The 16,639-nt window shown below is 33.7% G+C and overlaps 2 protein-coding genes across 2 annotated transcripts in view; both read right to left on the bottom strand.

Annotated features, from left to right (window-relative positions):
* Positions 1-7,317, bottom strand: part of LOC141547432 (olfactory receptor 5L2-like) — a 33,010-nt gene extending 25,693 nt beyond the window's left edge. The window contains exons 1-3 of the mRNA XM_074275864.1: positions 7,313-7,317; positions 3,202-3,320; positions 33-44 (exon numbers count right to left, since the gene is read on the bottom strand). Of these exons, the coding sequence (XP_074131965.1) occupies positions 33-44; positions 3,202-3,320; positions 7,313-7,317 (136 nt within the window). The remainder of the gene's footprint in view (positions 1-32; positions 45-3,201; positions 3,321-7,312) is intronic.
* Positions 7,318-7,649: 332 nt separating this feature from the next.
* Positions 7,650-8,607, bottom strand: LOC141547431 (olfactory receptor 5D18-like). Its single transcript, XM_074275863.1, is given in 2 exon segments — positions 7,650-7,790; positions 7,792-8,607. Coding segments are annotated over 2 exon segments (957 nt in total).
* Positions 8,608-16,639: the final 8,032 nt, after the last annotated feature.

Here is a 16,639-nt window from a genome sequence, read left to right as displayed (position 1 = left end):
AAAAAGTTATCAAACTGTGCATACCCTTTGACCCAGCAGCGCTACTACTGGGATTATATCCCAAAGAAATACTAAAGAGCGGAAAGAGACATATATGTGCCAAAATGTTTGTGGCAGCTCTTTTTGTTGTAGCTAGAAACTGGAAGATGAATGGATGTCCATCAGTTGGAGAATGGTTGGGTAAATTGTGGTATATGAAAGTTATGGAATATTATTGCTCGGTAAGAAATGACCAGTAGGAGGAATACAGAGAGGATTGGAGAGACTTAAATCAACTGATGCTGAGTGAAATGAGCAGAACCAGAAGATCACTGTATACTTCAACAACAATACTGTATGAGGATGTATTCTGATGGAAGTGGAAATCTTCAACATAAAGAAGATCCAACTCACTTCCAGTTGATCAATGATGGACAGAGGTAGATACACCCAGAGAAGAAACACTGGGAGGGGAATGTAAATTGTTAGCACTACAATCTGTCTGCCCAGGTTGCATGTACCTTCGGATTCTAATGTTTATTGTGCAACAAGAAAATGATATTCACACACATGTATTGTACTTAGACTATATTGTAACACATGTAAAATGTATGGTATTGCCTGTCGTCGGGGGGAGGGAATAGAGGGAGGGGGGGTAATTTGGAAAAATGAATACAAGGGATAATATTATAAAATATATATATATATATATAATAAAAAAAAAAAAAAGTAAAGGTTCTGACAAAGGTCTCATTTCCAAAATATATAGAGAACTGACCCTGATTTATAGGAAACCAAACCATTCTCCAATTGATAAATGGTCAAGGGATATGAACAGACAATTCTCAGATGATGAAATTGAAACTATTTCCACTCATATGAAAGAGTGTTCCACATCATTACTGATCAGAGAAATGCAAATTAAGACAACTCTGAGATACCACTACACACCTGTCAGATTGGCTAAGATGACGGGAACAAATAATGATGAATGTTGGAGGGGATGTGGGAAAACTGGGACACTAATACATTGTTGGTGGAGTTGTGAAAGAATCCAGCCATTCTGGAGAGCAATTGCTATGCTCAAAAAGTTGTCAAACTGTGCATACCCTTTGACCCAGCATTGCTGTTATTGGGATTATATTCCAAAGAAATACTAAAGAGTGGAAAGGGACATACATGTGCCAAAATGTTTGTGGCAGCTCTTTTTGTTGTAGCTAGAAACTGGAAGTTGAATGGATGTCTATCAATTGGAGAATGGTTGGGTAAATTGTGGTATATGAAGGTTATGGAATATTATTGCTCTGTAAGAAATGACCAGCAGGAGGAATACAGAGAGGCTTGGAGAGACTTAAATCAACTGATGCTGAGTGAAATGAGCAGAACCAGAAGATCACTGTACACTTCAACAACCATAATGTATGAAGATGTATTCTGATGGAAGTGGAAATCTTCAACATAAAGAAGATCCAACTCACTTCCAGTTGATCAATGATGGACAGAAATAACTATGCCCAGAGAAGGAACAATGGGAAGTGAATGTAAATTGTTAGCACTACTGTCTATCTACCGAGGTTACTTATACCTTCGGAATCTAATACTTAATGTGCAACAAGAAAATGGTATTTACACACATATATTGTATCTAGGTTATATTGTAACACATGTAAAATGTATGGGATTACCTGTCATTGGGGGGAGGGAGTGGAGGGAGGGAGGGAGGGGATAATTTGGAAAAATGAATAAAAAAAAATTAAAAAAAAAAACAATGTCATTGGTTCTCTTAGAATGAACAACAACAGTAACAAAAAAACAACCAAAGAATTTTAGATAAGGCCAGTCAGATGCAAATCCCTTTAAGATAATGTGTGTGTGTGTGTGTGTGTGTGTGTGTGTGTGTGTGTGTGTGTGTGTTGTGTTTGGTGCCCATCAAAAAAATTAATTCAAAAGGAATTTTTTTTCTTTCTTCAGTGACAGATGCTAAAATAAGTTTTAAAGGCTAGAAAAGCTGATTCGCAGAGCATGCATTGTGATTTCCAGTAGCACTGCTCATCAGTGCATGCAGAAAGGAAAAAAAAAATCCCCAACAATGATGCTTTTGGTATGTTATAGGTGCTGATATTTTCAGACCACACCTTTTTTTACTTTTGCAATCATGTTGATGGAGGAGCAACACCAAACTGTGCTGGTTTATTATAGTTAATGGATTGTTCATCCTCTTTGTCTTTTGGATAATCCTGAGTATGTGCATAAAACTGAGATCATGCCATCCATAAAAAACAATTAGCCCCTTGCTCTTTCTCAAGGTGTTGAGCATTCACCAGAGCAGATAATAAAGATAATGTTTAATAAAGAGTTAGAGGATTAGTTGGAATAATAATTTGAAAAAAGACCAACAACAAGCTATGATGAAGGTATAACTGTGACCCTTTGTGACATTTCATGTACCTAAATACTGATTAAAAGTATCACTTCCCCATTACTTGCCCCGGCTTTGTCCCAAAATTGACCTCCACATTAGGGTATTGGTATGGGGATTTGTGAATATTCCAAAAGATAATTTCTCAGGTTTAAACAGCTGAATGACATAACTAATGCACAAATGAATAGGCAGACCAGGAAATGGCATGATTCTGCTAAAAATGTTTATATTTGGACAACTGATATGTTCTTCTGTGATTTAAGAGGATTATTTGTCTTTCTTGATGTCATCGCCATATAAATGAATCTAAAAAGGTAACTGTCAGTCTGTTTACTGGTAAGGCTTATATATTTCTCATATTCAGAAGTTAAATAACAATGGATGTTTACATGGTAACCCTAAGGATGAAAAGTGCTTTTAAGTCTATAATGTCTTTGGAGCCTCCTAACTGCATTTTGAGATGGGGACTGTAGGTATTATTAACCCCATTTTTGTACCTGAGAAAACTGAGGATCAGAATGATGAGTAACAGAACCATAGTCAAGTGTCAAGTTTAAGAGGTTCCATTTGAAAGTGAGGGTAATGGGGTTAAAGCTCTAACAGTTCTTATAGTTCTCATTTTATCAAAATGGAAACCAATACAATGAGAACTGAAATAACTTCTTCACAGTAATAGAGAAAAGGTATTGAAGCCAGAAATCCACAAAGGACAAGTGACTAAGAAAGAAATACATGGGGGTGTGGAGTTTGGGGTTGATCTTGATGACTACAATCATGCCCAGATTTCCCATAACAGTTACCCCCATAAATGGTCAAAAACAGAAGAAAGAGAGGGACTTGAAGATCTGGGTAATCAGAAAATCCTATGAGTATGAATGTAGCTTCAACAGTCTCATTTTTGCCAGCATTCACATGGTCCCTGGTAGAAAGAAGTAGAAAATATATTTTAAAAAACAAAACATTAATAACAGTGAAAGAAATCCTTTAGGGGTGGGTAGTTTGGCATTGTTAAATCTAACTTCTATTATAGGCTTGAGAGAGCCAGTTGATAAATTTTCATGTGAGCATCACAAAGAACATTCAGAAAACTGGGATACATTCATAAAAAGATGACTGAATTTGGGGCTATATAGGGTTGAGAAGGAAAAATTAAGAAAAGTATTGTATATTCTCAATGGGGTAGCTAGATGGTGCAGTATTAAGAAGATGGGCTTGGAGTCAGGGAAACTTGAGTTGTCCTTTGTTGATAATTAACAATTTATCCTGTATTTAATTTGTTTATACATATTTCTTAAATTCTTTCTCCTACATTAGACAGTGAGCTCTTTGAGAGCAGGGACTATCTTTCTTATATCTCCAACCCTCAGCACAATAACTGGCTCATAGTCATTTTTTTAATAAATGTTTTTTGTCTGAATGAATGACATAAGTTTCAATCCTAGATAATATATTTCTTAACTCTCTAACTCAGATTTTCTCTACTCTCTCATTGTCCTCCAAATGTGAAAATTGAATATAAGGGTACTTATTCATAAGGTTGCTATGAAAATCATTTCAAGCCTCATGTGTGACATGCATTGAAAACTGTAAAATATCTCATCATTCTTATTTTTGTTATTATTAAACCTGAACATTGGTCAATATTTAAAGTTGAAAAAAAAGGGGGGGGGATGATAGGCTATGGAACTAGTTAGGTTCAGAGAAGAAAATCAACCTAAAAAATAACATATGCACAAATAGATCTGAGAAGCTAAGAAGAGCTTTCCAAATATGTAAAATCCAAATTAGAATAAGTCTAATATAAAAAAACAAATCTGAAATTCTTTTAACACAAGCATAAACCAGATCTTCCTGCTCTGCTCTGAATATTGTCACACTGATAATCAAACTTACTGAGCATTTAGACACTATATTTTTAATGTCTTCTATAATTTTTTTTATATTTTCATTTCTCCCTCTCACTTCTCTCCTTAATCTTTTAAATACCCATTAATTCCTCTCATGATTTTCTTTCTCATTTTTTATGTTAAAACTTATCATAACAGAAGGTTTTATCAACTCTCTTTACAAATAAGCAAACTAAGGCTGAAAGAAGTTAAACGATTTAACAAGTGTCATCTAATAAACATCTGTGATAAAATTACTATTAAGTTCTTTTCTTTAAAATATTTCATTTTTAATTTACAGAATAAAACAAGCATTTCTATAACATAGCATAACAAAACAAAACAAAAATTGGGGAGCCAGATAGTTTAATGAATAGAATACTAGCCCTGAAATGAGGAGGACCTGATTTCAAATGCAACCTCAGACCCTTAACTCTTATTAGCTGTATGATCCTAGACAAATCACTTAACTCAATTGTCTTGCCAAAAAAATGATTGCTGATTTCTCTGTCTGCTATTTTTTTATGCAAAGTGGATAGAAAGATATAAAGAAGATTTTACAAAGAAACAGGGAAAATAGAAATCTGTCTTTGGGATAAAGACAACCTGGACTGAAATCTTTATTCTGATACATACAATATCATCATGGACAAATTGCTCAATCTTTGAGGATTCTTAGTGACTCTAAGGCTAAAAGTAGTAGAAAAGTATTGGTAGAGCAAAGTGTAATTATTAAATGTTCTATATAATATCAAAATTATAAGTCCAATTATTCTTATTCATAAAATAATTCAAACATTGCCATGTACAACATGTATGAATACAGGCGGATTGTTGAGGTTTTTGGAGCATATTTCCTTGGGGTGATAAGAAGTGGGGGTATGATACAACTTCCCCAAAATACTTATCAGTCTGTGACTTTAATGATTGAAGAGATAATTGAAGAAATGTAAGACTTGAATAAGAAGAATAAAAATTCTCTTATCATTTCCTCTCTAAGTCAGGAATTATGCTTGATACCTTGTTTATCAGGGCTTAGTCAAACAATACGCATGGAGAGTACACACACATACACATGCACACACACACAGATATACTTCAAAAGCTAAGAGAATATGAAAATTTAACTTGAAGAACTGATATCAATTTAAGCTTAAGAATTGCTTCTTTTGCCTGGAAGCACCCTTCTCATGCATAAACCATAGGGATACCAATAAAACATCTCTGTTTTCTAGGAACTGGCATTGTGAAGGGAGATATCAAAAATGTCTGAATCCATTGACTTACCTAAAGGTGGGACTATCTTGGTCAACTTAATTCTTATTTCCCCTGATTCTGGGAGTAATTAGGCTATTGGGCAAAGCTTTTCATGACCACAAAAAACTCCCATCGAAAATCTCATTCTCAGCATCATGCATTAGTAAGTTTATGGATTGTAAATATTAGAATTGGGGAAAAAAAGTTGAATTAGTAGTCATTGGCCATGTCATGGTCAGCAACTTTTCTGAAGTTGTTTTCTAAATTTGAAGAAGGGACAGAAACTTATTATAATATGTATTATTATCATAAAATATAATGTAAGGTGATCAATACTTTTCTTGTATCTAGAAATTGAGTTTTGTAACAATGCTTGGAAGCTTTTATCTGTCCTCAACACTTTAGGGAGTCAGACTGCTAAGAATCTGTATGGTATTGTCTACTTTCTCTATTTCCCTCATCATGGCCCACAAAAGAGATAATTAAAGATAATCTTCTATCTCCTGTGTCATTGTTACTGAATGAGATTTTCTTAAAATCATATCTGAGCTAATAATTATATTATTCAAATTTTATAAATCTAGAATCTATTAAAAGGAGAGAAATTGAATTTTATATTTAACTCTACTTTTAGACTTTTGTACATCACAATGTTTGTGTTTGTTCTTTATTTTTGTAATTTTTTAAAAAAGGAAAAGTTAAAAAATTGACATTCACATTTTTTCTTCAACATATGAAACTATTTCAAGTCTGTTCTTTTCTTAAAAAAAATGATACCAATCCATTTATTTTATATGGGATTGTATAGAAGGAATTAGGCCCTTGTATACATTATTTCTATCTTTAGCAAGGCCTACCTGGGCTGAGCTAGAAGTAGGAATTTTTTTTTTTTTTTTTTTTTTTTGGAGGGGGGAATTGCTATTCCTAAAACTTTTGAATTCATAGTCCTAAGCTCTCTATATCAGAATCTGGATGGTGATGATAGTTTCATTCTTTGGCAAATAAATGTATAATTGATACATCATGATGAAAGAATATTGTCCCTGAATTCAGAGACACTACCATTCAATAGTTCTTGCCTTTGGTCTCATTATTTCAATATTTTGGATCATAGACTCTCTCCTCTCTCTCTAGACACAAAATGAAGGAGTAATCTGGGCAATGGCCAGTAGCTTTTTCTTTTTCTCTTTTTTTTTTTTTTTTTTTTTTTTTTTTTTTTTTTTTTGTTCCTGAGGCTGGGGTTAAGTGACTTGCCCAGGGTCATACAGCTAGGAGGTGTTAAGCTTCTGAGACTAAATTTGAACTCGGGTTCTCCTAGCTGCCCCTCCAGTAGCTTTTTCTTATTAACTTTTTTGTCATTTCTAAATTATTTCTTCTTATAGATTAATTTCTCCTTCCCATCCATTAGCTTTGGTCACAAAATCTTTCTCCATTTACTCAGTGACCTTGAGATAAAATGAGACTTCTAAAAGGAACTGCCTTGTTTCTTAAAAAAAAATCCATATAAAAATGCCAAAATCAACCCACAGTGTAAAGAAGTCAGATATACCAAAGTCAGTGATTCCATTCTCATTCTGTCATGTTTTAACCTCTAAATTTGTCATCTACTAGTGTTCTGTTAAGAGTTTTATTAATTTTATTGATACATCTCTATTTGGATTAACTCCAAAGTTTATGTCCACAAATTTTAAAGTACAATAATGGGAATGATGAGTTCCAGTTTTTATATCAAGGATTCCCACAACACTGTTTTTATACTCTTTCTAACTCCATGGGCTAGAATGTTTAGGGGAACAGAATCATCCCGTATCAACATGAAAATACTAGGGATACTCATCCTTTATAGCATTGGCTAAATTAATATTATCTACCCACAGAATTTACTCATCAATAAGTATTTATTAACTCCTACTACATAAAAAAGATTATATTAGGCAATGGGAATATGAAAACAAACATTAAATAGTCTGTGGTCACAAAATTTATATTTTATTAGAAGAAAAACATATACACAATAAGCATATATGTATGTATATATACATATGTGTATTTCTGTGTACGCATATGCATGTGTGTATATGTAAGTATGTAAATATAGATAGATATCAAACACATATATCAACTAGAAAATATGTGTTGCCTACTAATTTCCTGAGAGTTTCCTTCATCTCTTTGTTCCTCAAACTGTATATTATGGGATTCAGCATGGGGATCACTACTGCATAAAAAACAGAACCCACTTTGACTATGAGCCATGAGCTTTTTTGAAGTGGGTACACAGTAGAGAAAGAGAAGTGTCCCATGAAAGATGGTGATCGCTGTTAGATGGGAGGCACAAGTGGAGAATGTTTTACGCCTCCCACTGGCAGAACGCATTTTCATGACAGTGACAAAAATTAAAAAATAAGACATGATAATGATTATAAGGGTGCTTAATTCATTGAAATTGGCAAAGATAGCAAGTATAATTTCACTAAAATGCCTATCTGAGCAGGAAGCAGTGAGGATGACATAGTACTCACAAAGGAAGTTATTGATCATATTAGTCCCACAAAAAGACAATACCAGGAGAGAATATGTGAATATCAGGGAAGATATTATTCCCCATGAATATACCCCAGTGACCAGCAAAGTACAAAGCTTTTGAGACATGGCAACTGTGTAGAGAAGAGGATTACAAATGGCCGCAAAGCGGTCATAGGCCATCACTGCCAACATGAATGTTTCTGTTATCACGGCTGTTACAGCAAAAAAGAACTGTGTGATGCAAGCTGAGATAGAGATCGTTCTATCTTCCACAAGTAAATTCTCTAATAGTTTGGGGGTAACTATTGTAGAAAAACAGAGATCCACAAAGGACAAGTGACTAAGGAAGAAGTACATGGGAGTGTGCAATTTGGGGTTGATCTTGATGACTACAATCATGCCCAGATTTCCCATAACAGTTATCACATAAATGGTCAAAAACAGAAGGAAGAGAGGGACTTGAAGATCTGGGTAATCAGAAAATCCTATGAGTATGAATGTAGCTTCAACAGTCTGATTTTTGTCCGCATTCAACATGGCGCCTGCTGGAAAGAAGTAGAAAGTGTATTTTTAAAAACAAAGCATTAAAAATAGTGGAAGCAATGTTTGAAGGGTGAGTAGTTTGACATTGTTAAATTCTAGCTTCTATTATAGGCTTAAGACAGCCAGTTGATAAATTTTCATGTGAGCAATAACGACTTGGAAATTAGCAAAAGTCACAAGTCAGAACTTATTGCATAGTAGACTGTCTGAATCTAAGAAAGGGATGTATACAATGTTAATAATGCAGCTTAAACTTAAAAGTTTGTCCTTTTTTAGATTTTAACATTTTTATGCAGTATAATGGAATTTGTAAGTATATTATATGTATATATAGATGATAAAGATGACAATTCTTAAGATTCTGAATACCAAACTTTTCATGAAAATTAAGAAATCTATTAGATTTCTTCCCATTGCTCCCCTTTCCATGACCTCTTATAGCTCCCAGTGACTATGCCCCTCTTTCAATACATGGAGTACTTATTACCTTCAATATTCACTTTCAATTCTGTATATTTTGGTTTATATTATTAATAGGAATAGGAGCTAGATATATGACTTCTTTGGTATGTGAAGCACTCACATAAAGACAATCTCTGTGCTTATGTACACTATTTTCTTTTTTATCCCTTTAAAGTCTTAAATACTTGCTCAGAGTAGCTCTAGGATGTTCAGTGATTTGCCAGCACTCATAAATTTAGTATATAGCAAAGGAAGAACTTAGAACTTGGTCTTCCTAATACTGAAGCTAACTTTCTATATGGTATACCAAGTTGTCTTTCATATTATTAAGGATGACATATACAATATATACATACACATATATAAGCATATAAAAACATAGATATATAGATATAACAATATATATTAAACACTTTTTCAACAAATTATATTTAGCATAATATTCTTAATGTGTAAAATAACATATCTATAACAAAATATTGGTATATATGTGTATATATATAAAGATAGATTAGAACAATGATTGATAGATAGAAGATAGACAGATAGATAAAGCAGCCTTATTTCTATCCATCTACCAACTCCTTATCTGAGTTTCAGAAAATTAGGCCAACAGAGGTCAAAATCTGGCAAAGCCTTTTAAGTTGGGAGGGATCAAAGTACAAAAAAAGGAAGACAAGAAATTTGTTTTCTCAGAACCAAATATTCTGTAAATAAGCTTATTGTTTAATGGTTATGACATGGTATAATTTTTGGTCATAATTAAGTCTTTGAGAGAAATCTTCTTTTAAAGATTTGTGATCCATATTGCAGTACAATTTGAGATTGGTCAAGCACAAAAACAGTATGTCTTTTACCTCCAAAAAAGCTTTGAATCCCTTGAACACAGGAATTATATTTAATGATTCACAGCTTTATAGTATGTTATTCTTAAAAAGTATTAAATAAATGCATGTTGATGACACTTAATATTTTAATTCAACAACTACAATTTTCCCCTGAAGTTTCTCATTTTTAGATGTCATGAGGAAATTAAAATTATGCTTTATCATTTAAACTCATTTATGCTATTCCCCATTTTGTCAAACCCAATTTCTCTGTTAAGTTCAAAGCCATGGTCTCTCCAAATCTGAATTAAATGTGAGTGAATGATGTGATCACTCCAAATGCCTTTATGCCATCCCCTCCTATTCTGACTACATTTACTTTCCAACTATTTTAATCTGAGACCTTTATTTTGTTTCCAGTAAACAAAACCAATTTAGACTCAGATCTTCTATAAGGGACTTTTCTTCTGACATTGTTTCTCCTTGCAAAACCAGGACAAGGGGAAGTTTTGATTGGGGTGACTCTGGGTTTCTAGCCAAGATTATTGGAAGCAGTTGAGATGCATAAAGCAATTAACATTCCTTAATATCAGAGAGGAGCATAACCAGCCATAACTGATTGTCTACTTAGTTTTTCAGCTGCTTCAAATTATAAGACTTTCCAACTTTTCTAATTCTCTCCCAATTGCGTCACTACTTAACTGAAGGGACCAGTTTAACCTATACACATCATTGTAAATAAATTGTTACCTTGCTTAGAGGAAATGTGCCTTAGGTTCCCAGTTTTTTGACATTTTATGTGCCACAGTTATGAAAGAAAGGCATCCCGGACTAAGGAAGAAGAAGAAAAGCCCAAGTATGCTGAATGCCCAGTCTGTGTGCTCCCATAGAGTATATAATCCCTACCTCCCTAGTTCTCTCACAAATGAGACTGCTCTTAAAACACTTCCATGATGAATAAGCATCCAGAGAGACTGTGCTCAGCCTGAGATCAGTAGTGAACATGTAAGGTATTCCCACAGAAAAGCGTAACTATCTTCATTGAGTGCACAAAACAAAATCCACACTATTTCATACCTAAGTTTAAGACCTAAGGACAAAGATGAGCCACCTTACTGAAATGGAGGCAAAAATGGAGGCAATGCTATGCATCTTAAATCTATTTCTAAGACTTTGGAGACCCAGCCCCAAGGGAATCTATTATTAAAGTTTGATGTTACTGTGTTTTTCTGCCCTTCCCATGGGCCTAAAAACAAATGATTAGATATACTGCCATATCTCATGTGTTGTCTTTATAAAATGAGATGCCCTTGAAAACACAAAGGATATGTCCCTCTAGAGAACTGTTTCTCAATTTTCTTATTTCTCACTGATTCTAATATCCTTCCTAAACTTTATTGAAATATGCATTTGGATGATAAAATAGTAAACCACTGTACAGAAAAACAAAACTGTTCAATTCCATTATTTCCCCTGGTAATTCTGTCAGTTGGTTTCCAAATATCCTTAATGGTAGAGAAAGCATACAGAAAAAAATGTGTATGGGTAACATTAGAAATTCCTTAATTATTTGGTTTCTTATCTGTAGCATTCAACAAAAATCAGCCCAGTAATATTCAGTTCAATTCAATACAAATAAAATAAATTCAAGTTCAGAGAGTCAGGTCAGTGCCTGGATTTTAAAAGAACCATAACAAAAAAATTACTATGCACAGAGTTTAGGTGTAGTAGACAAGGGATTAAAATCATTTAGATACTTCAATTTAACAAATGCTTATTAAGCCACTATAACATGGCCTGGGTTCTTTCTTTGGCTTTTCTTGGATTGTACCAGGAGGATCCCTTTTCTGCCCTAACTCTTCTTGATTCTTCCCCAGTCCCAGTTCACTCTGAAGTTCAGATTTCTTCTGTTTATGAGGGAAATCCGGAGAGCTTGAAAATTCCTGATGGTTAATTCCATCTTTCTAGAATTGTCCTTCAAAAAGAATAGTTTTATTGCTTTTCCCCTGAGGCAATTGGGGTTAAGTGACTTGCCCAGGGTCACACAGCTAAGGAAGTGTTAATTGTCCAGTCCTCCTGACTTCTGGGTTCTCTCCACTATACCAACTAGCTGCCCAGGAATAGTTTTATAATACTGAGTATATCAAATTGGCAAGTGAGGAATCCTGAGACCAAATTTTATAGCCCCATTATTTAAATATAAATGCTCTGTTATGTAATGATTCCAGTGCTTGCCTTAACATCATGGAGACAGCTTCAAATAACCAACTCCAATATTTGTAGTCTGTAAAAAAAAAAAAAAAATGTATTTTTCTTAATGTCTAAGATCCATAGTTTCTTAATCTGTAAAAATAGTCATCACAAGACTCTTAAAACTCACCTTACAGGATTGTTGAAAAATTAAATTGTGGTTATAAACATAGGATAGATGAATGGTAGCTATGTATATTGTTTTCCTTGTTTAAAAGGAAAAAAAAAAAACAATGATTTATTTGCCATTTGTATATAAATCAAGAAGTATTTTTTTCAAAAGAGTTACTATATGTAAAGTATTTTACCAGATATAATGAAAAGAATATAATGAGTCATTAAACTTGAATGATTGTTGCTAATTAAGTAGAAAATATTCCAAAGGAAGGTCTAGAGATAGGCTTTTTAAAGAAATTTTAAAGAATCATAGACTTTATATCTTCATCTTTAGCAATGAAAAGATTGGTCTTGTCATTTCTTTAGATTTAGAATAAAATAGAACATATGGATATTCCTATCACTTTAACTTTACAATAATTGTAGCATCATGCAAAGATAGTTAATATGTCTAAATAGAGTTGGTAAAAATAAAGTAGATTGTTACAATACTGGAGTCTTTTTTAATTATAAATTTATCCCCCAAATCATCTGCAAGGTAAATTGGGATGCAATGTCAGGGATCTTCCCAGGAAATTATGCTGGGAAAATCAATATGAAAAAGGAGTGTCCCCAAACTGTACCAAGATCATTTGGGACTTCTCCCTGGCTGTGTCTACCAATAGATATTTCAGCAACTTTATAAGAAACAAACCCAGTGTCAAAAGAAATATAATTTTGAGGTGTCAAAAGGATAATTTAATTGCATTGAATTTGATATGATTAGGAAAGCATTTATTAATAATTGAATACTCAACATATAGACAAATGAGAAAAATATTCATCTATTCTAGTTAAAATTACCTCATAAAGTATCTTGATCTCTGTTCTGTTCTGGTCTACTCTATTGTACCACTGAATGTATATATAATTTTATCACATGTTCTGCAAGATATAAGAATGAACAATACATAATATTTGTCCTTAATGATCTTCAGAGAGATGAATATTTCAAAAATTCTCTTCCTAACAACTCTAAAATACCATGTCTAGTAACATGCTAGGATTGTAGAATTGATAAAAGTTCAGTTGAAATGACTTCTAATCCAAGACAATTAGGAGGTCTGCAAAATAGGTCTGTCTCGGGTTCAGGGTGTTCACCCTGCAGCCCAGTTAAGACTGGCAAGTCCCATCTCAGCACTAGTGGTGGCCCATGGAAGTAGTCACATGGGCAGCAATAAGTTCTCCATCCAAGAACAGTGGTGGCGTCAAAGAACTGGGAAGAAAGAGATTGCAAAGAACTTTTTTTTCTGGCACTGGATTCAGGACTCTGTTACATTGCCCATACAAAATTTCATGTCACATTTCCCAAAATAAAAGGAACAACAGCAATAGTAGCTTCAGTTACACTATGAAAGAACATTACTTGCAGGAATCCATTGAGAAAGAGGCAACTTGGTGTCAGTTGCATGACAGACAATTCCACCAGCAATTGTGACCAATAACTTGTCCAGATTAAGAGAAATAGAATACTTCTTGCCCAATGGGATAAATGAACCAATCATAAATAAGCTCCATAAGAAAGAAAAAAATTATCGGTCTATAAAGATTCATAAGAGACTCCTTCCTACCACTTAAAGAACAATTAATTTTGTATAATATGAATTATTGGGGAAAATTGCAAGAGTCCTCCAAAGCAAGAAAATATTTTCATAGGTTCTATATACAGAATAAATAATAAATAAATAACAAAAGGAAAGCAGTAGAATTCAGAAAAATTTGTAATGACTTCTTTGGACAAAATACAATTTTAGTTGGGATATAAAAAGGCCGTAAAAAGGAAAATAAATTATAAAAAAAAGGGGGGGGGATCATTCCAAGGAAGGGGAAAAAAAAAAAAACAGATAAGCCAGTAAACAGAGTCTTCTTTGAGGACTGGCAAGAACATCAATTACTATATCAGAGTATGTGGTGGCAAGTAAGATTTAAAAGTCTGGAAAGGTTGAAACAGTGGCAATATTTTTTTCAATTATGAATTGTAATACCATATGAAGTCACATAACTGAATTGGGTTTTGCTAGAGCATGATTTTTTATCTGTAAATGTTTGATTTGTATGCAAATTTTATATACTTATATACCCAGGGTTTCATAAAAATTTGTTAGACATAAAAGAAAATACAAAAAAAAAGTTTAAGAAGTTCTGGCATATGGTATGAAGGGCTTTGGATGCTAGAGAAATGATTTTGAACTTGATCTTAAAAATGAAAAGGGGTCACTGGAATTTGCTGGAGGAGGGTGGTCAATGTGGTCAGATCTAACTTAGAAAGATTATTTTCATGGCTGAATGAAGTATAGATTGAAGTGGGGAAAAATTTAAGTCAGACAGATCCATCAGAAGGCATTTAGTAGAACTTCTTTAGTGGGGTACAAAACATGAGTAAGAATTTCCCAGCTGGAGAAGGTGGGACAATTGGAGGGAGTGCTCATTTCATCAATATTATTCATTCACTTAAGTGGCAATGAAATTACTTGAATAACACCAGAAAGTATGAAGAAGAGATAGAAGCAGTATATTTATGGAAAAGCAGCAGGGAAATTTTGGCTCAACTCTGACCTAAGAAGTAGTACAGTAATTTGAAGGATTCATTAAATAAATAAGAACTTACTAAATGCCTGCTAAATACCTACTATCGTCCTAGGATCTTGGATTACAACTACAAAGAATAAAATAATCTTTATGGGAAGCTTGGTTTCACAGTGTAGCAGAAAGGCCTGAATTCAAATTTAACTTCATATGTCATTAACTCTGTGATTTTGAGCACACAATCCTGCTTGCCTCAGTTCCTCATCTGTAAAATAAATTGTGGAAGGAATGGAAAATTTCTCCAGAATCTTTTCCAAGAATAACCCAAATAGTGTTATGAAGAGTCAAGCATGATTAGGATGTCTAAACAACAGCAAAAAAAAAAAAATTAGAGCAGAAGCAACAAATTTCCTTAGAAAAAAAGAGTATTGGAACATAACTAGGAAAAGAGGGATGAAAGAAGTAACAGTTGGGGGCTAGGCGAAGCAATCAGGAGAATCATTGTGTAAAAGGTGGTGTTTTAACTGTGTCCATAAATAAGAGCAAAATTACAGGAGATAAGGAGGAAATTCATTTTTATTTTCCAAGGGACAGGACAAGAACAAAACACTAAGAGGGAAAATGTACTGTATGTAATGAACAGAACAAAGGTTAATATTGTTGAATCACGGAGGGGGTTCAATGTACAATTAGGCTATGAGGACAAAGAATTAATGACAATGAATTAATTGAGGTAAGATTTTGACAATCTTTAAATTGCTAACAGTTTCCTTCATATCTTTGTTTCTCAGACTATAGATCAGGGGATTCAGCATAGGGTTTATCACAGTATAAAAGACAGAAGCTACTTTCATCTCCTCCTTTAAGTTTTGACTCCTAGGCCCACAATAAAGGAAAAGAATTGTCTCATGATAAATAGTGATGGCCACTTTTCCTGTATCAAGAAACTGAGTTTTATAACAATGCTTGGAAGCTTTTATCTGTCCTCATCACCTTAGCCAGTCAGGCTACTAAGAATCTCTATGGCATTTTCTACTTTCTCTATTTCCTTCATTATGGCCCACAAAAGAGATAATTAAAGATAATCTTCTATCTCCTGTGTCATTGTTACTGAATGAGATTTTCTTGAAATTATATCTGAGCAAATAATTATTCAAATTTTATGAATCTAGAATCTATTGGGGGGCGGAGCCAAGATGGCAGAGAAGAAACACACAACTCTGTGAACGTCCTTACTCCCTCACAACCAATTAGATAAAACAGCCTCAGAAATAGCCCTGGACTGATAGATACCACAAGGACTGGAAGCACGACTAAAGGAAAGGAGAGAAATTCAGTTTTATATTTAACTCTATTTTTAATCATTTTTTGTATATCACAATGTTTGTGTTTGTTGTTTATTTTTGTAATTTTTTTTAAAAGGAAAAGTTTAAAAGTTGACATTCACATTTTTTATTCAACATACAAAGCTATTTCATGTCTGTTTTTTTTTTTTTTTGTTTTGTTTTGTTTAACATTAATACCAAACTAGTAATTTTGTATAGAATTGTATAGAAGGGGCAAGGCCTACCTGGGCTGGGCTGGGCTAGAAGTAGGTCTTGTGATGGGGGGGGGGTAGGAGGCGATGAGGGGCACTGCTATTTTTAAAACTTTTCAATTCAGAATCCTAAGCTGTCTGTATTAGAATCTGGGTGGAGATAGCAATAAAAGTTGAAGCAGAGTTTCACTTTGACTGACCAGTACTGTGTCTTTTCTCTCTATATTACAATGTCTTCCTACATTAAATAGGTCAGCCTTCCTTCCCT

Source organism: Sminthopsis crassicaudata, chromosome 6 (genome assembly GCF_048593235.1).
Source record: "Sminthopsis crassicaudata isolate SCR6 chromosome 6, ASM4859323v1, whole genome shotgun sequence".
Lineage (NCBI taxonomy): Eukaryota > Metazoa > Chordata > Mammalia > Dasyuromorphia > Dasyuridae > Sminthopsis > Sminthopsis crassicaudata.
This window is presented reverse-complemented; position numbering and strand designations above follow the sequence as displayed.